At 43.2% G+C, this 24,600-nt stretch overlaps 7 protein-coding genes across 15 annotated transcripts; 3 read left to right on the plus strand and 4 right to left on the minus strand.

Annotated features, from left to right (window-relative positions):
• The first annotated feature begins 404 nt into the window (after positions 1–404).
• LOC143367861 (uncharacterized) lies at positions 405–1,324 on the plus strand. Its single transcript, XM_076810102.1, has 4 exons — positions 405–581; positions 662–848; positions 920–1,091; positions 1,168–1,324. Exons 1-4 carry the CDS (start codon positions 405–407, stop codon positions 1,322–1,324), a joined length of 693 nt encoding a protein of 230 aa, XP_076666217.1.
• Positions 872–8,265, minus strand: LOC143367826 (L-asparaginase 1). Of its 2 annotated transcripts, none has more exons than XM_076810031.1 (9): positions 8,124–8,265; positions 4,744–4,980; positions 4,473–4,584; positions 4,243–4,357; positions 3,846–4,182; positions 3,105–3,419; positions 2,697–3,001; positions 2,431–2,604; positions 872–2,336 (listed from the first exon to the last, which is right to left on the minus strand). In XM_076810031.1, the coding sequence occupies exons 2-9, from the start codon at positions 4,931–4,933 to the stop codon at positions 1,971–1,973; spliced, it is 1,914 nt and encodes a 637-aa protein (XP_076666146.1). In that variant the 5' UTR covers positions 4,934–4,980; positions 8,124–8,265; the 3' UTR covers positions 872–1,970. The 2 variants fall into 2 exon arrangements, with proteins under 2 accessions (XP_076666146.1, XP_076666145.1); XM_076810030.1 differs by lacking the exon at positions 8,124–8,265 and adding an exon at positions 6,462–6,601.
• LOC143367844 (ADP/ATP translocase 4) lies at positions 5,008–8,154 on the minus strand. Its single transcript, XM_076810068.1, has 5 exons — positions 8,013–8,154; positions 7,553–7,923; positions 7,175–7,434; positions 6,689–6,914; positions 5,008–6,605 (listed from the first exon to the last, which is right to left on the minus strand). Exons 1-5 carry the CDS (start codon positions 8,053–8,055, stop codon positions 6,381–6,383), a joined length of 1,125 nt encoding a protein of 374 aa, XP_076666183.1. The 5' UTR covers positions 8,056–8,154; the 3' UTR covers positions 5,008–6,380.
• A 51-nt stretch (positions 8,266–8,316) lies between the features above and the next one.
• On the plus strand, positions 8,317–12,907 carry Saysd1 (SAYSVFN motif domain containing 1). 2 transcript variants are annotated; one of them, XR_013085107.1, is made up of 3 exons: positions 8,317–8,481; positions 8,696–11,647; positions 11,750–12,907. XR_013085107.1 is itself a non-coding variant. In XM_076810112.1 (2 exons), the coding sequence occupies exons 1-2, from the start codon at positions 8,317–8,319 to the stop codon at positions 9,026–9,028; spliced, it is 498 nt and encodes a 165-aa protein (XP_076666227.1). In that variant the 3' UTR covers positions 9,029–12,907. The 2 variants fall into 2 exon arrangements, 1 of the variants encoding a protein (XP_076666227.1); XM_076810112.1 differs by having other exon boundaries at positions 8,696–12,907.
• On the minus strand, positions 8,625–11,551 carry LOC143367840 (uncharacterized). 2 transcript variants are annotated; one of them, XM_076810062.1, is made up of 7 exons: positions 11,274–11,551; positions 11,061–11,197; positions 10,769–10,990; positions 10,517–10,698; positions 10,255–10,447; positions 10,105–10,186; positions 8,625–10,008 (listed from the first exon to the last, which is right to left on the minus strand). In XM_076810062.1, the coding sequence occupies exons 1-7, from the start codon at positions 11,549–11,551 to the stop codon at positions 9,819–9,821; spliced, it is 1,284 nt and encodes a 427-aa protein (XP_076666177.1). In that variant the 3' UTR covers positions 8,625–9,818. The 2 variants fall into 2 exon arrangements, with proteins under 2 accessions (XP_076666177.1, XP_076666176.1); XM_076810061.1 differs by having other exon boundaries at positions 8,625–10,186.
• A 506-nt stretch (positions 12,908–13,413) lies between the features above and the next one.
• Positions 13,414–15,309, plus strand: LOC143367860 (uncharacterized). 2 transcript variants are annotated; one of them, XM_076810100.1, is made up of 5 exons: positions 13,414–14,110; positions 14,392–14,529; positions 14,586–14,774; positions 14,859–15,032; positions 15,094–15,309. In XM_076810100.1, the coding sequence occupies exons 1-5, from the start codon at positions 13,943–13,945 to the stop codon at positions 15,139–15,141; spliced, it is 717 nt and encodes a 238-aa protein (XP_076666215.1). In that variant the 5' UTR covers positions 13,414–13,942; the 3' UTR covers positions 15,142–15,309. The 2 variants fall into 2 exon arrangements, with proteins under 2 accessions (XP_076666215.1, XP_076666216.1); XM_076810101.1 differs by having other exon boundaries at positions 13,450–14,110; positions 14,604–14,774.
• A 1,112-nt stretch (positions 15,310–16,421) lies between these two features.
• LOC143367827 (uncharacterized) lies at positions 16,422–23,002 on the minus strand. Of its 5 annotated transcripts, XM_076810035.1 has the most exons (7): positions 22,439–23,002; positions 22,019–22,356; positions 21,799–21,939; positions 21,666–21,728; positions 21,536–21,600; positions 20,072–21,069; positions 19,832–19,971 (listed from the first exon to the last, which is right to left on the minus strand). In XM_076810035.1, exons 2-6 carry the CDS (start codon positions 22,349–22,351, stop codon positions 20,073–20,075), a joined length of 1,599 nt encoding a protein of 532 aa, XP_076666150.1. In that variant the 5' UTR covers positions 22,352–22,356; positions 22,439–23,002; the 3' UTR covers positions 19,832–19,971; position 20,072. The 5 variants fall into 5 exon arrangements, with proteins under 5 accessions (XP_076666148.1, XP_076666151.1, XP_076666147.1 ...); XM_076810033.1 differs by lacking the exons at positions 19,832–19,971; positions 20,072–21,069 and adding an exon at positions 16,422–17,716 and having other exon boundaries at positions 22,439–22,982; XM_076810036.1 differs by lacking the exons at positions 19,832–19,971; positions 20,072–21,069 and adding an exon at positions 17,590–18,642 and having other exon boundaries at positions 22,439–22,998.
• Between the last annotated feature and the right edge of the window lie 1,598 nt (positions 23,003–24,600).

Genomic DNA, 24,600 nt, shown 5'->3' on the forward strand with positions numbered 1-24,600 from the left:
GGTGAAAATACGAGCCATGGGTAGAAATATAATTACGAAACGTGGAGTCTACGCGTGGGTCTACAAAATTTTTCACCGTGACGATAACAGGCATAACGGTGTTAGCGACACCCATTTCGCGCCCGTAATTTGACCACAAAATTTCTCTTGGGGTTCGTTAATTGCGCTCGTTGGGAATACAATTTCCTATTTGCCCAGGGGGAAGGCCGGCTCTTGTACAAAAACTGCTGACAGTATCAAGGATTCGTCACATGTGCCCCAGCGTCGCTCGCAATTAGACAATTCATCAGCTACCCGTACAACGTAAGTGTTCAAGAAAGTATCATCGATCCTTCAAACCTTCGACTAGTCGCCAGAGAAATATATTCTACGGTGGACTTTTAATTGCTTCAGACTGCAGAAAAATGAACTCAGTGGTGTTCGCGGTCTCGTGGTTTCTTCTGTTTACCTTCAATCTCTCTGAAGCGATGGATCCTAATATTGTTGGGAAGAAGAAGGTTTCTAGAGGCCACAGTAAAGCATTCGGTCATCGTCCGAGCAATTCACTGATCTCCTTCAATTCGGAAGACGAGAAGCTTCGTGTAAGTTCTAACCAGTGCAAATTGCAATTGAAAATTTGCGGCTCCAGTGCGGTTCCTCTATTTCTTTGTAATTCTTCCAGATCGATTGGGCCGTGACCATTCCCTTCATCTCGCTACCAGTTAATAACAAATATGGAGAACACGGCGAAGCTGCTCCACTGCTCAACGTAAACACAAAGGCCATCGGGATCATTGGACTGTTAACTGCTCTGTTCACCGTAATCAAGCCTCTTCTCTCAAAACCTCAGCATCCCCATCTGAATTATCGTGAGTAAAGGATCACTCCTGAATTATCTGTATTCACAAGTATATTTCTATCCTTTTTATGCACATAATAGGCTCAGGGGACAACACAGAGTGGTCGCAAATGGGTAATACTATCAATGAGATGCTTTTTAGTAACAATTACGTGGCCCCGTGCATGCAGCGCGTCCTCTGCTCGGTGGTTTCAGTCGCCACGCACGCTGACAACCCGACGAGCACAGACAAGATAATCGACGGTTTATCCAGGTACCACTAAAAGAGAAAACAAGATCCATAATCAGATCGCGTAACAGATTTTAACGCCTCGATTGATTCAAAACAGTCACAGGTGGTTCAAGGATGCGACAAACGGCACGATCATACAAGACGCCGTGGCTGCGGGCCAAAAAGGAAACCACGATTGCGCTCGCATTTATCAGGACTGCCTGATCACGCCTAAGCTCCTCAAGACCGTGATGAACGAGTTTGGTATAGTGTGACAATTTGGCAGGGGGTGGAAGAAACATAGTTATCGTCAAAGCATTTAGGGATAAAGGAGGTAGTGTATTTAAATTTTGGTACATCAAGATGAAGAACCGTTGAGCGTACACCATCTAGTATTAAGTGTTCATCAGGCTCATTACATTTCTTCCATCTGCAATAACATATGCTCTGTCACATAATTGCAAATACAAGAGAGAGAGAATATTTTTCTACGAAGTTTCTGAAGTTTCTCTTTCGCTTGCACGCTCGTCTGAGCCTCGTCGTTACAATTTACTTCAAGGAAATACGTTATTATTCCAGCGCGCGCGGTGTGAAATGTCGCCGCGTGATAATCACTTCGGGCTTTCACTTTTCGCTGACCATTGTTCGAAACACTTAATAACGCTTGTAGGACAAATGGGCGCGTTTACGTGGCCCCCTTGTCCCATTCACGGGCTATCGCTAAAACACGAAAACGGTAATTGTGTATCGTACAATTACCGCCGAGCCGTGTCCAGTTAAAATCGTGACACGATGCAAAGATTTATCGTTTAAGAATACGCTCGTTAGGTCCTATTATGTGTTCTCTCCCGTGGCCATTGTAGCATCGCAAGGAGCCACGGCGTCACGTTATTACCCCGCAGATGAACGGCAGCTTTGCTTTCATCTCGTCGTTTCCACCGTAACGACCGATACATCCGAGGATTTAGGAGGCGGCAGCGACGTCATTGCTTCCGCAGAGCCGATAGATTTAGCAAGGTCGTACGGCGACTGCCCCGTCTTGTCGTGGCACTCCGTCTCCGCGCCGTGCTCGAGCAGGTACTTGAGGGCTGGCACCTTGTTATGCAACGCAGCAAAGTGCAACGGCGTCCGTCCGGAGAAGTCCTGCAGCGAGAGATCCGCATTCGCGATGTAGAACGACTTGAGGCGCTTCACGTTCCCTACGGCAGCCGCCGCGCACAGCTTCTCTCCTATCAGGTACGCGCTCCCGTGCAAATGCGCACCGCACTGCATCAGCACTTTAACGATCTATAAAAAGATCAATTTGAACGCGACTTACTTACGACCCAAGGCATTTAGAATCGTGGATCTCAAAGCGTATGTATATAGAACGATATTTTACTTCGTGATGATCGTTTTCGATCGCATCGGTAAGCGGGGTGCGATCGAACCGGTCCTTTATATGAACGCTCGCCCCCATTCTCAAAAGGCAGCGCACGATGTTCAGATCACCTTCGCAGCAGGCAATGTGCAGCGCCGTTCGGCCGTCAGCGTTCTTCTGCGAGATATCTGCGCCCTGAAACGTAAGCGCGCGTTAATTGGAATGTCAAGCTGAGGCAACATCTGGACTGCGGACCCGCGAAACGCGGCACCGGTGTGTTTACTCACGTATCCTTTTAAAGATTCGAGCTTCACTGTGTCGCGCGCGAGCACAGCTGCGTTCAGCATCGCTGGGAACAGAATCGTGCCCAATTCCTGAAGCTCAGCCGTCGATGAAAGCCTCAATGATCTAGCGACCGCCTCCACGAGATCCAGATCCTGAAGAGACGGCGGCCTCCCCGCGGTTAATTCTCCCCGCAGGTTCGTCTGCATCATTTGCCGCTTCGTTTCCCCGTCCCAATCCTTTTTCGCCAACACATAGGCAAGCTTGCATAGCGCTGCCTCGGGGGTCATATCGAAGCCCAGTATCACACCTGGCGCATTAAATATTCTATTACCATCTGGAGGGACGATTAACCCACATTCTTCGTCGCATTCTCCCCTCGGGAGACAGCGCTCGCGTAGATTAATTCGTACCGGCTTCTTCCAGCGCTTTTCCAGGCTCGTACGCGTTAGACACGCAGCCCGTCGAGCATTGCGTAATGTTCACTATAATGATTCCGCGCCTCGTCGCCTCGCACAGCTCTTTAATTAGATCCTCCCGGTTCAAGGGCACGTTCCCCATCCCGTACGACTGTAACACGACACCCTCGATCGGGGGTTGCAGGAACGCCTTCACCAGGGCCGTGGTTATACTTGGAAATATCCGCAGCAATCCAACGTTTCTGTTCAAGGCCGCGTGCACGTGGAACTTTTCCAGCCCGCAGGAACGAAAGATCGCTCGATAGTCCACTGCAACGTGAAAATCATCTTACAGTGGCGCGGTGGATCGGAGAACTTGCAATTCATCCTGATTTTTCCACAACGATATTCGTCAACTGTATGTTAATAACGCCACGAAGATCCTAATACCTTCGATAAGTGTCCATAGCGCAAGCTGGACACGCGCGTAGCCCGATGAATCAGTTCGCAGCGAATAATATTAATATTCTACTCGGGCGATTTAGCCAGGCGTGACTTTCCTACCGAACACCTCCGATAACGGAGTCTATCTCTAGCGATGTACCGCGATTAAGATCTCGATAGTGATATACAAGCGATACTATTTGACACGGTCTTTACTGTGCTTCTAAGGCGCATAACTTCGCGAAGACGTTATCGCGACGAGCGTTCCGATGGTTAAAAAGTTAATTAAACGAATCACGTCCGATCGCTGACCTTCTATCTTGACGTTGGCCTTGGCGAGGGGCGGAAAATTCGGCGAGTCGAACGCCTCGAAGGCCGTGGCCGATATCTTGCAGGTGCGATTCCCTCTCATGAGGTTCGTCCCGAAGTAAACGCATACTTCTGGTATGTTGTAATTCGCGGCTATTACCAGGGACGTGAGGAAGTTGTCCACGCCGTCGCTTCTCGTGTCGAAGATGGGCACCTGGGATCCGGTCAGAATAACTATCTTGCCGAGGGCTTCGAGCATGAACGAGAGAGCGGACGCCGTGTAGCTCAGCGTGTCCGTGCCGTGGAGAACCACGAATCCGTCGAAATGCTCGTAAGATTGCTAGAACAATAGAAACTGAAGAGACCAGGCTCTGAAGGCCCCTCGTGCCCCACCTGTTACCTTGATGTCATTAGCGATCCGAATCCAATCGTCCATCGTCATGTTGCTGGAGTCGCAGAGCGGCGAGTACTCCAACACGCTGTAAATCACGCGCCGATTGTCCGTCGCGGTCATCCTTTGAAGAAGAAAGAAGACAACTGTTTAGCGCGCTGTGAAATTACGCGAACTCTGCTGCTAGCAATTGTTAATCCTCGCTAACTCGGCGATATCAAATGGGCCCCTGCACTTACGGAAGTACTAGCGGCCCCATGGATCCAAATCGCTCCTCCGCGTACTCTCGGTCGTGCATGTTTGGATAGTTACGCAGCTTCTTCACGAAAGTGTTCTCCTTGGGCACCAGAACTGAAATAAAACGCTGCTTAGCCATTTTTCAATATTTACCTGGAGAGATTTAGAAGAGGAATTTAAATAGGAAGGGTTCGAATTGTAGGGAAGCTTACTAGGGAAGGAAGAATTAGAGGAACTTAATTAATTATTCAAATTAGCAGCTCCTCGTGTTACCTCCATTTTCGTTCCTGAGCATCCCGATGGTTCCACCGGTGTACAGGACCAGCACGCGTCCATCGCCGACACTTTCGCTTGCTAAGCGACCGGAACTGTGATTCCTCAGCTGATCCATGGATGGTTTTCCTCCGTTGCTCAGCAGGTGATTCGTTTCGCGGCCAGCGGTGTTTACACGTGCTAGTGACATGCCGTTGTTCCACGTGTCAGCGTTAGAATGTTATCGGGGCGAAGCCTCTATCGAGAATGATTTGTTATGCAATTCCTGCCGGTTAAGTGTGCTCGGAGATCGCGACACCCGGCGCCGCGTTCTTTTTAAACACGATCTTTATGTATATTAGTAGAAATAGAAATCGCCTCTAGGTATACGTATTTTCCGAACAAGGGCGTAGAGATCGAGGGATCGCGGATTACCGGGGTCAAGTGTTAGATTAGACATTCCTTCGCCTAAAGCTTCAGCTAGCGTTTCATGCGACTATTTAATCGCATTTTCAAAGTCGAACGAATTCCTCTTCGTTACCTATTTAAGCGCTATTTCTTCTTTGCAACTCGAATGCAACGAAGTATCTTAAGAACGATAGTACACATATAATTATACGAAATGTATCTTTACAAATTCATGGCGGGCCGTATTGTAAATAACGTGAGGTAAAATTTTTGTTTTAAGAAAAGAAGTTTTTTAAAAAATTTTGTTAACGAAAGTTTGTAGCGCTTATTGCACCATTAAACTTTTGTTTGGAACATTTTTTTCTTTCTGTTGTACTTTTGGAGTTATACGGGAAAAACGCGCAAGTGCCTATTTGACTTTGAGATTAGTTTTCACCCCCTTAAAGGGCGGTAGGGCCCGAATGAAACACACCCTTGTTCTTGCCTTGAGTCACTCTATAAACCCACAAAGTTGCGTTCCAATCGGCGAGTGTGAGTTCGCGGTGTTTCCTTGTAAGTAAATACTAGTAGTATTTACTTAAAATTTTCCATCATTTACTGTATAGTACTAATAGAAGATTATGCATACGAAATCTAGTATTTGCTGTTATACTTATTACTTTCAAACATTTCCTTATTTGTATGCATACGGCCCACTATCTTGTTAGTTTCTCAACGATCTAATTAATCTTAGTCCCTGTCATAGCGACAGTCATACTGAATACAAATCTTTTTGGTTTATTGATTTCAGAGAGACGGTTCCTCCAAAATCGACAACGCAGTCGTGGCGTCTTTTATTTTACAGCACATATTACACCTATTTCGCCGCAAGCAAGCATTAAAAAAAATATGAAAAAAATAATAATTTTGTATTCTCAAAGCACGTATTAATAAATAAAAAATACTTCAATTAAGTAAACAACATTCTTTTAGTGCCAAAAAAAAGTTTCAAACAGCGGTACTTTATCAGGGCGGCACAGTGGAAAGAGAAGATTGTACCATAAATTTGTGACGCTGTGATTTCTTCAATCTTCACGTTAATAAATATTTTATTCCGTAGATATCATTAGTTCTTAAAGAATACTCTATACGACTCAACAATATGCCAGCTGCTTTATTCCAGTAACTTCGATCAGACGTACAAGACGATGCGCAATATGAAACACAGTGGCGTCAACGTGTGCCTGGGCGTTCGGTCTCCTCGACGATTTTCAACTCTTAGAAGCAGCCTTTCGAAAAACATAATTTAGAGAAGTGAACCGTGGATCGTCGCTAATTCGTGGATCGTATACCTTAAATTCTTCAAACTTGTCGTAGCGCTCTTTGATCAAGTCGTACGACACTAGAAGCAACGATCCGCAAACCGTCGTCAACAGATTCGTGAAAACACCCCTGTAAAACCCGAGCAGGCCGTCTTGGTGTGTGATCATACCGACCTGGCGACAGATAATAATCGTTGCGTTGTTCAAACAAGGACAGTTTTCATCTTAACGCTAATTCCCACCGTCCCTTTACCGACCACTTGTCGCATCGACGCATAATTCTTCGGCCCGCGGCCACTCCAAAGCATTTTCTGCCTGGATATAGTGTCTAAGGGGTAGGCGATAAGTGTCGCGATTGTAGACGCAAATTGGGCGATCAGCAGGGACACCATAAACGGGGCATTCGCAGTGAGAGACCCTGTACCGGCAAGATCGTTCAAGTACGCTCGTTTACCGATAGTATAAACTCCAAAGTATGTAGCCCTGAAATTCACGGTAAGTCGATGAATATACCGTTATTCAGATCGCTCAGACAAGTCTTTTATCGACAAGTGAATGTTTCGGATGGCTGAAAGCGATAATCGTATCAACTTCAGAATGTCTCGGAGGTCCCGTATGCGATCCAGAGGATGAAAGGCAGGTTTTAAAACATCACCGAATATCAACAAACATCGACCACCGACTTCTCCGGAATCGCAATTGGGACCACAACTAGTACGACCTCTAGCTGCGGCCATTTAAACCTGTACAGGAACATCCCGGTAGCGGAGAACGTTACTCCTTGGTAAAAGCCCTTGTAACCATCGTTTCTCTGCACCTTTCTCAAGCAATCGTTCAAACTCTGAAATTCCCGTTGAATCTTCCTATTGTCGCCCATGTCCACCGATATTCGAGTGTTGCAAAATGTGAGCGGGTACAAAAGCGCGCAGGAGGTCATGCCGACACCACCGCCGGCTAGGAATGGAAGGATGGTGGGACTGTTTTTCATCCTGGGCTCGAGCATCTATGATAACACTGTTCCTTGTTACACGGTGTACATGAGCACATTTCGAAACTCCCACTTTTACGCCTAGCAAAATAGACGGACTATTAAGAACGCAGTTCGGCTGCAACGGACGTACTTGTCGAAAAGCGTCGTAGTACAGGTCGAAGCAAGAGAAATTGATCGCCTGCGCTGGAAAGTATCGACATATGCTGAGAAAGTTGCCGCGCCACAGAGACAAGAACCCTTGTTCCTTAGGTATTCTAACGATCGCGTTTAAGAAGCCAGAGTAAGCGGACCTCTCCGACTTCACTATTTGACGGCTGCTCGCCTGCGTCTGCAGGATCAATTTAATCCTTTCTAGCGGCGCGATCATCGACTTGAACACGATAGCCAGGATCCCGGATATGAAAAAGGAGGCCCCAAAATTGGCAGCGCCTTCGCTTAAATGCGAGCACGGCTCGTGCATTCTCGCGTCGATCACGTAATCCCTTTCCTGTCTCATCGTTACTACAATTTCGTTCAAGAGATTTCTCAGATGACAACGCTACACGAAATCGTATTCGCCGTGTCGCGCGAATATTTTGTCTGAAACGAACCTTTTAAATCCGAAGGTACCCATTTCGGCGATTGCGATTCCATGTGGTTAACCGTTTCGCACGTGCGTCAATGACAGTTTATAAAATATATGCATGCATGTATCTACTTACATACTGCATATAAGGATGGCATTGAGCTTTAAATACGAAACAACGAGCTCAATGGGGGGATAATGATTCATGACGATGCGTTTCAAAATTATCACTTCGGTCAATTTAGGTTGAGTAGTGAACACAGCGCGACGCGACTGAATGGTGAATAGTAACCACTGATATCGAAGACGTCGACACGACTGTCCGCGTTATGGATAGTGTCAACATAAAGGAAAGACTCAATGCTTATAGACGTCAGAAACGCAGGGAAGAGATGACAGAATCGATCAAAACTACGATGCAGAATATCTTACTGTGGGGTAGAAATAGAACGACTGACGACCAGCTGCTGGTAGCTTCGACGAAGGATGAGGAGGTAAGGTTATGTTACTGCTGTTAGTGCCCTCGAACGATTCAAGTGACAGTAGCGATGCACACGTTTATTTACATGTCGCAACGATATAATGATGTTAATACTTTACAATATGTAATTATGTAATAAATACACCTTTTACGAAATATAACTGAAGCAATATTTATTGTAAAATGTACACGATAGATCAGCATGATTAAGGATTGAAAGCTTGCAGGATATCCAGGATACGGAAAGCACCTGTTCGGATGACAGTGGACACCAACCGTCGCAATGTACAGTGTTTAAGGCAGTAACCTATCTACTCTATTTCCTTCTCTGGGCTACCTTATATATCATTGCAATCGAAATCGAATTCGGGGCTATATACTTCATTGCGTCTACTTTCACGTTTATTTGGCTAAATACTCGTACCAGACCGAAGAAGCCCGGCGAGCTCAGCGCCTATTCCGTCTTCAATCCGAACTGCAAATCTATTGAAGGAACGCTTAATTCTTCGCAGATGGAGAAAGAAGTGCTGCATAGTATAGCGGGCATTTATATACCTTAATATAAATTATGGAACTTTCGTGTTCCTCTTATTTATCACAGGCGGAAGTAATACATGTTTTGTACTTGCACGTGTATAAATGTGAATACCGGTATGATTTATAATAATTCGCGAACAGGAAATAGGAACTCCTAAATGTTAAATTAAGCTAAAGAGTATAGTAAAAGTGTTAAAAAAATATGCGAGTACGCGAGAAACTTCCAGTGGTAACTAACGATGGGAGGACACCCATGAGGTGGACAACGATTTTGATGAGCCTTGGCACGATGAATCTATGTCGAAAATAAGTAAATAGGTGTCCGAGCGTTTCTGCCAATGGGCTTTAATAATAGAGATATTTACGTGGAAATTATTAAAAATTTCATATTGGCCGTGGGGTTTTAATGGGTAAAAATCCCATACTACCCTGGCGCCCCGGGGGATTCCCCTCTGAAAGAGTCGGAGTGCCTTTTGAAGATTTCCCCAAGTTAAAAAAAAAATTATTAAATCATAATTTATAAAAAAATTTATAAAGTTTTTTTTAACATTGAGACATCTCCAAAAGGCACTCCAACGCCTCCAGAAAGGAATCCAGCAATTTATATAATAATTTCCATGTAAATATCTCTATTATTAAGGCCCATTGGCAGAAACGCTCGGACAATTATTTACTTATTTTCGACATAGATTCATCCTGCCAAGGCTCATAAAAATCGGTGTCTACCTCATGGTGTCCTCCCCTTGTAAGTCGTATTTACCACAGTCATTTAAAAAGACATTTTTATCCCTAGAATTTCTTGTACCTTTTTTATCAATCTTGTAAAAGTCGAATAGCCATTTCGTAACACATTACCATCCGGTTAAGGTACCGTAAGATTACATTAAACGACTCGTGATTTAGCCTAAAGAACTCTGCCCAATTGGCTCCTGATATATCGGAGCATAGAAGAGCTCTATCCAAATCCATCAGCAGATCGTTTAAAATCCTCGTATCGAGCGAGCTGCAACATAAGAGAAGGATAGATTCTCGGTGCTCCCGAAATATTAAGATATGTAAATATGGCGATTTAGTGTAGCGACTTATAAAGGTTACATACTTGGTGCTATCGATTGCGTCAATTCTTCCGATTAAAATGTTCAACTTACTTAGCAACGTGACTGAGGTGTCCCGTGTTTTTTCTAAAAAAAAAATATATACATTCGTATTTAATATTCTAAAAGCAGAATCATGTAAACATCTCAAGTACCTTTGATTTGCAACAATTCTGTACTATTTACAGACTCCAGTGCTTTGGAAATCGTCTCGTTCAAATACCTCGGATTCCATTTCATAATTAAGCAATCGGATAGCCTCCAAACAGTCTGACTAAGTATTTGCGTTAAAATTATTTTACGCAGCCCTCTTTCAACATCAGTTCCGTTAGATGCGACGTCGTTGTTCTAAATGTACATAGGAATAATTTATAATTTTCTATTCGATATATCTTCGTGCTTATTGTAGTTACTCACCACGAACGACAATACTGCGTGAGATATGTTTAAAGTGAGGCGGGAAGTTGTAGCGTTACGAGGCATATTATTTACAGATATCAATTGATCCTTGTAAGAAAACTTATCTTTTACAGCACTAGCAACTTCTAGAACCATAGATTGCACTATGTCAGACCCAGCCACGACAAAAGGGCCCCTACCTATAAGCGATTGAGATGCGCAAACATTTGATTGTACTTTACTTTCTTGCACGAATGGATGTTAACAAACCTTGCGAAGCTTGATGATGTATAGCGATGTAGGCCACAATTCTGTGCAGCATGTAACTGGGTAATAGCTCGGAACAAGGATCAGAAGCTCCCGCGAATAAACAAAAGATAAGAGATCTACGCGGCATCCAGCCATGCTGCTCTTTGATATCGTTCAGAGCTTTTGCTAGTTTCAAGACAATACCGGCACCTTCGCCGCTAGCCGACAGTACCACATACCTGTCTGAACATTTAACAGTGGATAATTGATCGCAATTAATGTGTAGGAAATCAGCGTGCAGAGCTTAAGTCACCAGGTTCTGTGGATCCTCGGACGATCGCAGTGATACACGATTGATATTCATTAACACTGTGAACAAGCGACAAATTGGACAGGGTTCCATTCGTTCGGCGCACGTCGTCGCTCTTCAGATCAAAAGACTGCCAGTCCCTAGGTTTCATGAACCGTTAAAGATAATACAACAACTATTTATATCCTCGTAATGAAATGTGAAACACGAACGTACGTTTGGAAGTCAGCATCAAGGGGCGCCCCTTCCAGTTGCTTCAGCAATAAATGCTGAAGGTACTCGGTGGTCTCGAGGCCGTTTCCCGCTAATTCAAGACGCTTCTTTTCTATACGAAAATCTGCCGCCCTTTGCGTGGCGAAGCGACCGAGCAAGAAGCCGAACAGCAGACAAAGAAAACCGACGGAGAAGAGGAACGAGCAGCACATACGTTTCGTCACGAACTCGCTCGACTCGCCGAGGCCCCGAGTCATCTGCAAGCTAAGGACTCTCTGCATCTTTGCTGACGATCTTGAGTCACGTTTCTTAGAATTCAATCACTGAGCAGAGTCATACTTCGCGTCAGCTCTTTCCTAGCTTGAACGGTAACACTGGTAAGCTATTTCTTACGTCCCGAATTCAAGCGTCCGACGGGATTTTTGAATGAGTAGCGAAGGAACTCTACGCGATTTTTAATTAATCATTCTAATTTGAAGGAGCGAAGGAGCGACTGAAAATCCAAGCGTTAAAGAGCACGTGGGGTTCGTTCTAAGATGAAGTACACGAATGGAATCGTTGTAGAGCCGCGGTTCCGCCGATGCGAATTCTCATGACTGTTCTCTTCCGTTGTGTCCGTTAGGCCACTTGCTTTAAAACTGCGTGGGATAAGACTGATATATTTGTCAGGCCGTCTCGTCGACTTTCCACCTCTCTGCTGGTCCGGCGATTATTATATCCTCGATAGAGACATGTGCAAATAAAATCCAGCAGGAAAACCAGAAGTGGACATTTATAGAACACGGTGTATATACATATTTTCATACCGCGGGCATTAATCTTTCGTACCGATAGGGAACATTTCATTGAAATCTGTACGGAGTAAGCTACGAGTGCTACGACACGTGGCATAGCGCAATAGGAAGTGATTTTCATCTTCAAAAAACAAGTCGAGCGATTATTTCTCGCGCGAACACTTCGTTCTTAATGTAAAGAAGTTTGAAAATGCGCGGATCTCGCGCCCAATCGACTTACATGTGATAGCGAGTATACTGCGCGAGTATGTGAGCGAGTATACTGCGGATTTTAAAACTTAATGATCTCATTAACTGTGTCTTTTAATTATTCTACATTTTCGAAATAAGAGATCGCCTCGTTTACAGTTGTACTACGTATTTTGGAAGGCCCTGTACATGATTTTAGAATTTCAAATGTTTTACTTGTTGACAATATTCATGCCTATTTAATAGCAGCGCCGAGGTATATGAATTTGTGATTATTGCGTTTGTATAGGCCTCCTTGATTAAAGAGCTAACGAAAGATAGATCTCATAAATGATATTTATAATCGTAACACCATCGTCGCTGCGTTTGCGTCGAGCAACTTATTTCGAGCAATAATACGGTGACGATGTTTCGGTTATAAATAGTTTTCAATGTATTACGTGCACGTGCAAGGTTGTTTTAACTATAGATATGCTGTTTGAATCGTAAGATACGGAAAAAACACTTATCCAGTGGTCCTGTACCCTAATATTCATATAGTTTATGAAGAAATGTATCGTTTTACTCTAGTTATTTATTTTTACTATTACTCGTCTTATATGTATTATATCGTTTATTTTCTATGAGTAATGAAGACGTGATAATAACAATTTTCTTAAGTCTATGACTGCCGGCGAAATTTATTTAAACCATGTATTTTTGTGATTTATTATCCATACAACACGATGACGACTGTTGTCATCGCTCTATTCGAAACAGAAATGTCCTCCAACAACGATGTTTCTACTTTACGGAAGCAGAGACGCAAGAAATCCTATATAGTCTATTTGTGGACCCTTTATTATTAGAGACGGTAGTAAAACAAACGCTTGTTAAGCTAGGAAATGAGTTACCCATACATATATCTCTTGGAACGAAACAAAGTTGATGGATTTAAGCTGAGAAAGTATAAATAAATTTCTAAATGAAAGATTTCCCTCTTACGAATGACGGTTTATATGAGAACCACGGCGCCGTAAAAATTCATATCGTTTCTAAACAAGAGAACAATAGGATTGAAATAAGCATCTCTAAATCTTTTCCTTTCTTTTATTATAAAAAAACAAAGTCAGAGTACTACGGTTCCTTAATTCTTATTGTATTTTGAACAAAATATATATAACGAAACAGTGTTTGAACATTTTAATGTGCTTAACATGCTTTCTCTACTACGCTGATGGAATATGTAACTGTTACATACTTAACAGGTATCTATATTAGAATATTGTACGTTAGATCTCCATAGAGGTTAAGAAATTATTGAGATTTTAAATGGCACAGTTTCTTTACACACGAAAGGAGAATATTTATTAATTAGCGATCAAAATTCAAATTTATCATCCATCCGTTGGCTCCTACGCTCTTAGTTTTCTGAAAGGCATTTCTTTCATCCTCCCGAATCACGTGTTGTCGCGAAAAATGATGATCCCCCTATCGGAAGACCCTGTGCGAACGCGAGTCGCCCATAAAACATGCAGGTCCCTGTTTGTTCACTTTTGTCTGGGAGGGCAACAGGGGCAACACGTGTTGATATTTCCCGCGCGCTCTTGGCTCATCTAAAACTTAAATATCTATCATTCTCTCATTTCTAAGCAGAATCCGAAACGGAAAGATTATTGTGTCTTTCGTTAAATCATCTGCGCAGTAAACATGAAAACGGTGGATCCAATAGTAACGTGCCCGTACGAGAAATCGCATAGAATTCGCAAGAGTGTCTTACCGTATCATCTAGTGCGATGCGGCCGGAACAATACTTCCTCGACGAAAATACGTTGCCCCTTCGACGCGTTTCACATAATCGAGGAAACAGAATTCGAGGTAAAGATTTTCTCAATACCGGCATGTGATCGGACTTCCGGATTTGGTAAAAAAATGCCGGATTTGACGTAACCGCTCCACGTGTACCGGCTATATTGAATATTCGACCGAGTTCAATATTTATTTTAGTAACAACAATTTGATTCAACTTTGCCCTTCAGTATTCTACTTATAATTTAAAGGGAAAGTGTTTTGCAGAATATCTGGTTCTGTCAAATTAGGTATGCGTAAAGGTAATTACATGGTACAGTATGTGGAATTTGTTTGAAATAAAATTTCAGAGCCATGTGATCAATTGCGCCAGCAGTGGCAATATCAGGCGACATCAGTACAGTTTTGAATCGTCGCATCAGTTAGGAACAGTACCCTTAGATGTGGTTGCAAAATTATCCGTGCCTATAATGGAGGATTGGGACGAGGTTTTGACAAATATTTACAATTTTACATTGATTTGGAGTACTTGAATGTTCTGAAGCATTATGAAATATTTAAGGAATATGTAGAGACTTATGATCCTTGGGAAAGTACTAAGGAAAGGAGCATCATAAGGTGCATAATTGGAGGATCAAAGTCGTTCAAAAAGAAATTTAGACTGGCGGAGCGCGCGAGATTAAGAGCGCTCGAAGGAAAAGATATAATTAAATCAGATCTGTCGAAATGCTTAGTATGTTTCATTTAATACGTATAGAATAATAATGTTCATAGTTGTTCTACTAGTATAATGATATCATACGAACCTCTTTTTCAGAAACAAAAACAGAAGAATTATATCAATATTTCACACCTTGTTCATAATATGAGAAGATTATATATGAACGATTTCGACAGTTTACTAAAAACTATTGATCTTAGTAAACTCCGCATAAGCGATGTCAATGGCACTTCCAATAAAGGAAAGTGTATGCCAGAAATTATTGAAAAGGTAATGTACATCGTATTATGTATAAAAAGTATTCTGTTAAAATAACGCTAAAACATTGCAGCTCCTGGTACAAAAACTCATGTTATGCAGAATTAAGAAAGTGCCTTAGATGTGAACCGAAGCCATATGACAGTATTATTTTTTTTATACAAAACACATTTAAAGCTTTATAGTTTATAAGGATAATCTTATAACCATGCTTATCCTTTTTATATTTTTGTACGTACTATCGTTATCAATATTTGACTCGAATAAATAACTATTATTAATATAAGAAGGATATGGAGAGACCTATTTTGTATGCATGCATGATTTTTGAAATGATATTTTCACAAGATCTGTTTGTTTTAATTATAATAAAGTTTCTGTTCAGGGAATTTACGTTTCTTTTTTTTATTACGACTACTGTATGCATGTGTATTAGGGTGGCTCTTATTTTCGACTTTTGAATTTTCTTCGGGGCACCCTCCAGAATGGTTCCAACTAATTTTTAAAAAATCCGTGTAAAGTTTGAGCTCAATCGGATAACGGGAAAGGGTGCCTCTGGGCCCTTAAACACTTATAACAGTTCGCGAAGTCGATTTTATTTAATATCCTCCAAGTTATTGATTAAATAAAGAAATATGTCAAACAAAAGTTGTAGATCCGGACAAGATATAGAGTCTCATATTTCGATATTTTTGCGAATTTCGGTCCCAAATTTTCAGGAAACATTCATGATATATCAAACGCTGAAAATAAGAATGTTATTTTTTATCTTTTTCACATATTTCGGTATATGCCCTCCCCAAATGTTTAAAAAATAGTCCTCGAAAATAAAAAATCCATTTTTCGTTCGCCATTATAAATAAAAAGTGTTCTAGAAGCATTTAAAGTTCCAAAATTTGAGGAAAAGTTTTTTTTTTAGTTTTTCGGACTTTTTTCGAAAACTGTTTGTCGCACGAGAAAAAGTAATAAAACATAAAAGATGCTCCTTGTCCTGATCTACAATTTTTGTTTGACATATTTTTTTATTTAATCAATAACTTGGAGGATATTATATAAAATCGACTTCACGAGCTGTTAAATAATGATTTAAATGTTTTAGGGCCCAGGGGCACCCTTTCCCGTTATCCGATCGAGCTTAAACTTTACACGGATTTTTTTTAATTATTTGGAACTATTCAGGAGAGTGCTCCGAAGAAAATCTTAAAAAATTTGTTATCAAGAGTAAATAAGAACCACCCTGATGTGTATATTGAACCTGTAATGTTGATCATTTTATCACAGCAACTGGACATCCCCTAAAGGTTCGTTAAGGTGTCTTAATAATTATTGCATTTTTAGAAACCGCTTACGAAGAAACCGATCATAGGTACAACAGGAGCAGGTTCGACTTGATAAGATATGTACCGCTAATGCAATTTAATCGACTTTCGATGTATAATATTTGAGATTCACTTTTATGATACAAAAATTACATAACAAATAGAATACACCCGTCTGACTGTACATTTCACCGTATATAATATTCGTACAAAACTCTTTAAACTAATAGTCAACGACCCGCGCTTCAGTTATTATCTCCCAGTAATTCCTCTATCAACCACGAAGACGCCTCTTTGTGGTGCTGTTTTATATGATTCCTCAAGTATCTCTTCTGCCCGAATTTCATGCCGCATTTACAATCGAATGGCTTCTCCTCGTTGTGTATCGCTTTGTGTCGGACAACTTCCCCCTTGACGGAGAAAGATTTGCCGCAGATCTCGCAGGCGAAAGCTTTGACGCGCGTGTGCGTGGTCTCGTGGTGGGTCAGCCTCTGCTTGCTCCTGAAGTGCTTGTCGCAGTAGGAGCACTTGTGTGGCTTGTAATCCGTGTGCACGCGATTGTGAATGTAAATGGAATTCAGCGTGCGAAAGGTTTTAGGGCAATGTTCGCACGCGTACGGTCGTTCCCCCGTATGAATCCTCCGATGGTCGTCTTTGGCGCCTTTGTTCGCGAACGCGCGGCCGCAGATATCGCAGGCGTACTTCTTCAACCCTTCGTGAACATCCCTCACATGCCTAGCCAGGTCCTGCTCGATTCGATACGACTTCCCGCATATGTCGCACTTGCACGGCCGCTTGTCGGAATGAACGCGAATGTGACGCAGAAAGCCCCGCTTCGTGAGTATGATTTTCTTACAAGTGATACACTTGTAGGAGACCCGAGCGTTGATCGTCTGCTTCGCTTTATCCAACAGTTCCATTTCGTCCGAATTTTGGACCCGGTGCATGTACGAGTACCTGCTTATGTGCTTCTTCAATTCGGACTTTTTCGTGAAACTTCGGCTGCACAAGTTGCAAGTGAAGGACTCCTCTGTCTCGTTGCTGGGAGCTTCCGCGGCATGTAAGTCTTCTTTCCGTACGTCGTTCCCGCTAATGGCAATCACATCTCTCACGGCTTCTTTCGACTCCTCGATGTCGAAATTGTGAATCGTCATGTGCTCTTCGAAGTCCCTGTCTCTGCCGTGATACATCAGTTTACAATATTGACAATAATGCATCTGAGCCTCGTGCTCGGCGTTCATGTGATCTATGAAATACTTCATGCTGACGAAAACGATATCGCACTGAGCGCACTGGACGTACTCTGCCTCCTCATCGTTTGTACTATCATTTTCGGCCGTGGGTGTACACGCGACGCCTCCCGGCTCGGTCTTCCACCTGCAAAACAAACAGACATCCGATATCATGCCATCGAACGCGTAGCCGCGTGCAAGTTCTTGCGGTGGCTCTCCAGGTAACGCTGTTGGCTGAATCTCGCGTCGCACACGGTACAAACGTACGACCCTCGATCGCCGCTGTGGACGCGCTTGTGACGATTGATACAGCCCTTGGTACGGAACCGTTTCCCGCACACGTCGCAAGGGTACGGCCTTTGCTCGGTATGGACGGAAAGGTGCTTGTCTAGCTCCTGCTTCCGCCGGAAGCTTTGCTCGCATTGCGGGCATTTGTGAGGGAATCGGTTCGAGTGGAACGACTTGTGAACGTGCAGAGATGCCTTCTGTTTGAAAGATTTCCCGCAGGTCTCGCACACGTGCGGCCTCTCCCCCGTGTGGGTGCGCCTGTGCTCGTCCCGCGAGGCCTTCGAGGCCAAGCAACGACCGCATATGTCACAGGCGAACTGTTTCATCCCCGCGTGAACGTTCCGCACGTGCCTATTCAAACCGGACGCAGAACGGAAGCTCTTGCCGCACACGTGGCACGTGCACGGCCTCTCCCCGGTGTGAGTGTTACGATGGACCAGAAAGTTGTACGAAGTGGACAGTATTTTCCCGCAATCGTTACACTGATAGTGCGCGGACCCATTCACCGTGAGTTTCGAGCGGGCCAGTTCGTCCCGTTGCTGCAGGGTTCGTTTCGACGAAGACCCCACGCGCTTCGCAAATTTCTCGGAGGCTGTTTCCAGATTCTCTTTCCGCTGGATCTTCTCTTCTCCGGGACTATCGACGTTACAGTTGGAGGGTATACGTTTCTTCGTATCAGTCTTTGAAAGGGGTCGCGAATTGTTATCTCGTCTTTCCGAATGCTGATCGTCTAGCGAGTCGCTCGACTGGCGTTTCGCGTCGAGATCGGCACGAGCTCTACACCTGAAAAGAGAGTTATCCACCGGTTACTTGGTGGCAGTCGCCAGTGTGTTCGTGTTATGATTAATTCTCTTATGGTTAACTAAATAGCGTTTCTGGCGGAACGAGAGATCGCACTCGGTGCACTGCCACGGTTTCTCGTCGAAGTGTATCAGACGGTGACGCTTCAGCTCGTACTTTATGCGAAAGGAACGGCCGCATATGTCGCACGCGTGCGGCTTCTCGCCCGTGTGCTTCGTTATATGAACGACGAGCGGCGGCCGCGTGCGGAAGCTCTGATCGCAGTAGTTGCACTTGAAAGGGAACACGTCCGAGTGCGTGCGATTGTGCACGAACAGAGAGGCTTTCTGCTTGAACGATTTCCCGCAAACGTTGCAGACGTAGGGCCGCTCGCCGGTATGGATCCGCCTATGATCCTCCGCGTTCCGTTTCGTGGTGAACATTCGGCCGCAGATGTCGCAGGGGAAATTCTTGATGCCCGCGTGAGTGTCTCTCAAGTGCCTCGCCAGGCCCTGGTTCACGCGAAATTGCTTGCCGCACAAGTGGCAAGTGTAGGGACGTTCTCCGGTGTGTATCCGCGCGTGCCAGTAGAACGTGTACGGCGAATAGAGGTTCTTGCCACATTCGTTGCAGTGATAATAAACCTTTCCATCTACCTCCATCTTAGCACGCATCACCAGCTCTCTATCGATGCATCGAAGCTTCTTGTCTTTCTTCCGTGTGAATTCTGGATGCGACTCCGCTAAGTGAATCTCCAACAGCTTCTTCTTCTTGCTCGTGTAGTCGCAATACATGCAAGGGTGCGTTTCGTGCCTTTTTCTTTTGCACGTCTGGTACAGTCTCCAATTCCTTCTACCTTCGTTCTTTGTGCTTTCCTCCTTGCTTTTATCGGAATCTCTCGATATGCGTCCGTCTTTACAGCGCGCGTCAATCGTCTTAGTGTTATCTATCGCTTTTGTCTTGCATTTGGGCGCGTGCCGCATTAAGTGGCATTCTCTTTTAAAAGTTCGCTGACAGTTCTCGCATATGTGTTTCTTTGGCGAACTAGCACTTGTTTTTGTTAAAGATGCAGCTTCATTAGAGCACTCTTTAGGAGATAGCATGACTCTCATCATTTCTGTCACATCCAAGTCGGCGCTGTTAGAATTGGCGGAGTAGTTCGTGCTGTCGTCGCTGTTAGCGTTCTCCCTCGCGCTCTCCTCGGCACTCGCTTTGTCGCGATTCCGGGGAACTCTACATTTAATATCGGTCTGAATTATACTATTTGCACACTTCGCTGTCACATGCCGCGAACAGTATGCCGCGAAGGATTTCTTCTGAGGTAGACCAAACCTGGAAAAATAATAAATGTACCAGATTTGAATGTTTTTCGCTCTACGATCAGACAGTAGTCGAAGAACTATCTGTGTAGATGATAATTATAGAGACGCACATTAGCATGCTCGTAAACTTTCAACGTGTCTGCTTTTAACGTGATTGTTCAAGTAACGTTTCTGTCGGAAAGCGAGTCCACACTTCACGCAAACGAACGGCTTACTTTCCGAGTGAATTAGCTTATGCCTAACCAGCTCCGACTTCACCCGAAATCTTTTCGAGCACACGTCGCAGCCATAATTCTTTTCCCCCGTGTGAGTGGTCACGTGGGCCAGCATCTCTTGTCTTCTACGAAACTTTTTGCTACAGTAGGAACACGGATGGGGGAACTCGTCTGTATGTAGTTTACTGTGAATATACAGGGAAGCTTTCGACTTGAACGTCTTTCCGCACGAGTCGCATATGTACGGTCTCTCTCCTGTATGGGTCCTACGATGGTCCTCTCTCGTGGCCTTCGACGCGAACGATTTCCCGCAGATATCGCACGTGAAGTTCTTCAGCTTCGCGTGCACGTCTTTCAAGTGCCTGGAAAGGCCACCGGAATCTCGAAACTGTTTCCCGCATACGTGGCAAGTGAACGGCCTTTCGTCCCTGTGAATTCTCATGTGCCTCAGAAACGAGTCCTTTAACTTGAAACACTTTCCGCACTCTACGCATTGATAAGTTTCTGGAGCGTCGCTGGTAGCTTTGTGCTTCGCATGCTCGCCAGGCTCTTTAGAGTTTCTTATATCGCTGACACGAACCTCTCCGTTCGTTATTTCATCACCGTCTTTCGCATCCGCAACGTCTGCCGGTCTGCTCGTTTCATTTTCTACGCCGTTCGATCTGTACAGTTGGGGGACCTCTTCTCTCTCATTCATATCGTTAATTTGCAGGGGATCAGACGTTACTGCCGGTTGATTGAGCGTCGAGTTCATGACAGTGATCCACATTGAATCGCAATCTCCACTGTCTGCAGGCTTTCTTTCTTGTAGCTGGCACTTTTTTCTGTATGGCTTCCGAAATATATTCTGCGTGTCTAGGAACACCTTAAACGGTGTTCGCATATTACTGGACCTGCAAAACAGTCAATACTTGACTCCGAATTTGCAGCTACAGTGTAACGATGCGGAAGATTGTTCTTGTTCAATCCAATTATCAATGGCAGTTGGGAGGGAAGGATTATCGGTCTTGATAATCTTTAAAGTCTAATTCTTGTTACTTCATAGTCACGCATATATATATATGTACTTTCGTTTTCTTTGTATATCCGCATAGAATAATCCTCGTTCCTCATTCCAGACAGGAATATTCAAACGCGCAAAGTTTTCTTTAAGAGCATTCGTTCGTCCGTTTCGTGTAGCAAATATACTTTTATGTATTCAGATAAAGGATTTAATCGTATTTATTCAAAATGTTCGAGAGTTACTACGTTTCGATTCGTTTATAGAGGGCATACTTTCTGCACGTTCGTTTAAATGTACCATACAGTTCCAGTGTATTATCAGTTTCTACGTTTTCTTTAAATAAACAAAGTCGTTACCTGTTTGAATCGTTAACAGCCAATTCTTCGCAACTCTCATCCTTTACAGTTTCCTGCTGTTGATGCTACAATTAAAACAGCCGTTAAAGATGCACATAAAACAGTATCGTTTTAAAGTCTTCACACTTACAGGAGATTCTGGAACATTAGACACCGATGTGTCTTGCATAGAAGCCTCTAGTCCTTCCGAACCCTACGAAAGCAATATAAACGTATAAGATTCGATCATTACCCGTTGCCTCGCGTTTTAGTTCTGTATGTACCTGTTTTTCTTGCAGCGCGACTTGCATTTGTAGTAGACGTCTTTCGGCGTTCAGACATCCTTCTAAGAGCTCGTGCCACGCTAGCAACGTAGCGGCGCAGTGATAACATAATTGTAATGGAAGTGCATCGTTTTCAGATACCTGTATCAAGAATGCGATGTGAATATAACGTTTCGTGCATACGAATTCAATTCGCATGAGAAGTTATTCGAATACGTACACGTATAGGTAGATACTTGTGTAGTTTATTGCATAAATCATGCTGCAAACCTTCTCCGTCAAATATTGGAATTAAATGATCGCTGGTATTGGCGCATACTCTGCACAAAGCGGACCATGGCAATCGTTCTTCGGACTGAATCGCCATGGCCTCCTGGTTCGTAGCTTCTGTTACATTTTGCTGTTCATCCTGAACATCGTCCGATACAAGAAAGAATTCTTCGTCGCTTTCCAAATCGGTATGCGTGTTCTGCGTGACCATGCTCTTCACGGTTTGAATTAAAATGCAATCGTCTGCGCACGAGTCTAACATAACGGGACTCTCGGGTTCCATTGTATCTGTAATACAAAGTGAAGCGTTGCAGTTATTCGATCGTCGCATTGCATCAGTCTCGTTAAAATTCTATTGAGATATACTTACTAAAATAAATGACAGCAATTATCACAACAGATATATTTTCTGGGTAGAATTATAAATGACGAGCGCTTTCGAGACTCCAAAGCAAATTCCTTATCAAGAATTCGGTTCTCTTATTGAGCATTACTAAATCCTAACATCCTATGCCAATTGCATTCTAATCATTCGATACACTTTCGTGGAACACGGATCGCCGTTTTCGCGAGCATTCTCTCATTAATCGGTTGGACAGAGGACAGTTTCAGAAGTTCTTGCGTTGCGGGCCATCGTCATAAATATTTACAAGACTCGAGCTGTTTGCGTGTCATCTTCATGCCACCTAAGGTTGTTACACGATCAAGTAGGCGAATAACGGAGTATCGTTTCCTGTATACAGAGTGCGTAGCTCATTTGGTTAAGTCAATCTCTTTTAAATGCTCCACTTTGCGATTTCGTTGAATGTCTTAAATCCACATAACACTTATGCGGGCACGCGCCATTAACGGCAAGATTCTATGGCGATTGGCGAAGCCTAGCGAAGCCGACGGTAGCCGACGGCGTTGCGAGTTCCGTAAGTTCCGTTCTCTTGTCACGATAATATATGTTGTATCAGTGTGAATATAGGCGCATAGACGCGGAGCAGCGCGATATCGAGATTTGAATGATTTGATAGACAGTAAGTATGTTTGTTTGAAAAGTCTTATGTATGTATAGGGATCGTTCTTAAGGAGGTAGAAACGTCACGTGACATCGGCGATTCGGCAGGTCGGTATTACAGCATTTTTTTCTGTACAGAAATGGTAATACCGATAGATCGACGATTACCCGGTGAACGCGAGAGGGAGCTGTTTGCTATTTCTGTATTCTATTCTGAATAAGGAAAGAAATTCTCAGCTGTTCCGTTATACTTATAAAAATTTAAACGGAAAGTCGGCTGGTACTGTAAACGTAGAAAATTCATTGTACATTTTAATTACTTGAAATGTGCTTATGCTACAATATTCTACGTTAGCAGTAAGGAATTCTAAGTGAAAAGGGAAAATAGATGAGGGAATGTCCCCAGAAACTGAAATTTGTTAGGTTAGACATTTTTTTACTAGCAAAGCACCGAAACAGAACATGAAATACACTTATTACACGTCCTCTGCAGAAAGCAGTTATCAACAAACATTATATATACAAAATTGTATTGAATGTTGAATTGGGCTAGTGAAAATGCGCAGAATGGATGCGCGTGATTATTATGTGGTCGGCTCCTCGAAGTGACAGAAAATATAACCTCAATATATGCTATATGACAACAAATGTTTAGTGGCTATTTCAGTTTCAAAGGCATCGCCTTAAAGTTGCAAAAAAGAGGCGCAGGCCTTTCAAAAGGCGTTCGAAAATTCTGCGTCTCTTCGTTAAACAGTCACTGTCTCGAAACATCTGCGCCACTTCTCGCTCTTTGATTTTCTCTCCGGAGACGTTACTTTGTGCCATCTCTTTCGACGGCATGTTCTCCTGTTACAAAGCCCAATTTTGTGCTTTCTGAAAATTTTCGCCAGATTTTGGCCAATATATCGGGAGAACATGAAGTGGAAAGAGGTATACTAAAGGGTATAGCCGGTTAAGATGGTCAAATGTGCCCTTGAACCGAATTCGACTCACGATGAATCATTCGAAAGCTTATTAAAAAAGAAACATTTGTGGTAATTTTCAACTTCGTATCTCCACCCGGAGGGTAGTAAAGGGCAAAAATAGGAAATCAGGTTTTTGCCGAATTTCTCCTATACTAGGGGATGAAAATTTTTTAAAAAAATCAGAGGCATTTATGTTATCAGGGCACATATTAGAGAATTGTTTCAGATTTTTAAATTGAAAAACCAAGCTGTGAAAACTAAAAAACTACGAAAAAATGCTGAAAAATGCCGATTGTGTATCGAAGCAGGCTTGGCACTATAATTATATTTTTACTGTAAGTACGTATGATTGTTACTATTGTCCTGAATTTTTTTCAGATTTTTCAATAAGTTGCGCCGCAGTTAAAAAAATTAAAAACCGATTTTTTCGTAGTTTTTTATTTTTCACAGCTTGGTTTTTCAATTTAAAAATCTGAAACAATTCTCTAATATGTGCCCCGATAACAGAAATGCCTCTGATTTTTTTCAAAATTTTTCATCCCCTAGTATAGGAGAAATTCGGCA

Source organism: Andrena cerasifolii, chromosome 4 (genome assembly GCF_050908995.1).
Source record: "Andrena cerasifolii isolate SP2316 chromosome 4, iyAndCera1_principal, whole genome shotgun sequence".
Lineage (NCBI taxonomy): Eukaryota > Metazoa > Arthropoda > Insecta > Hymenoptera > Andrenidae > Andrena > Andrena cerasifolii.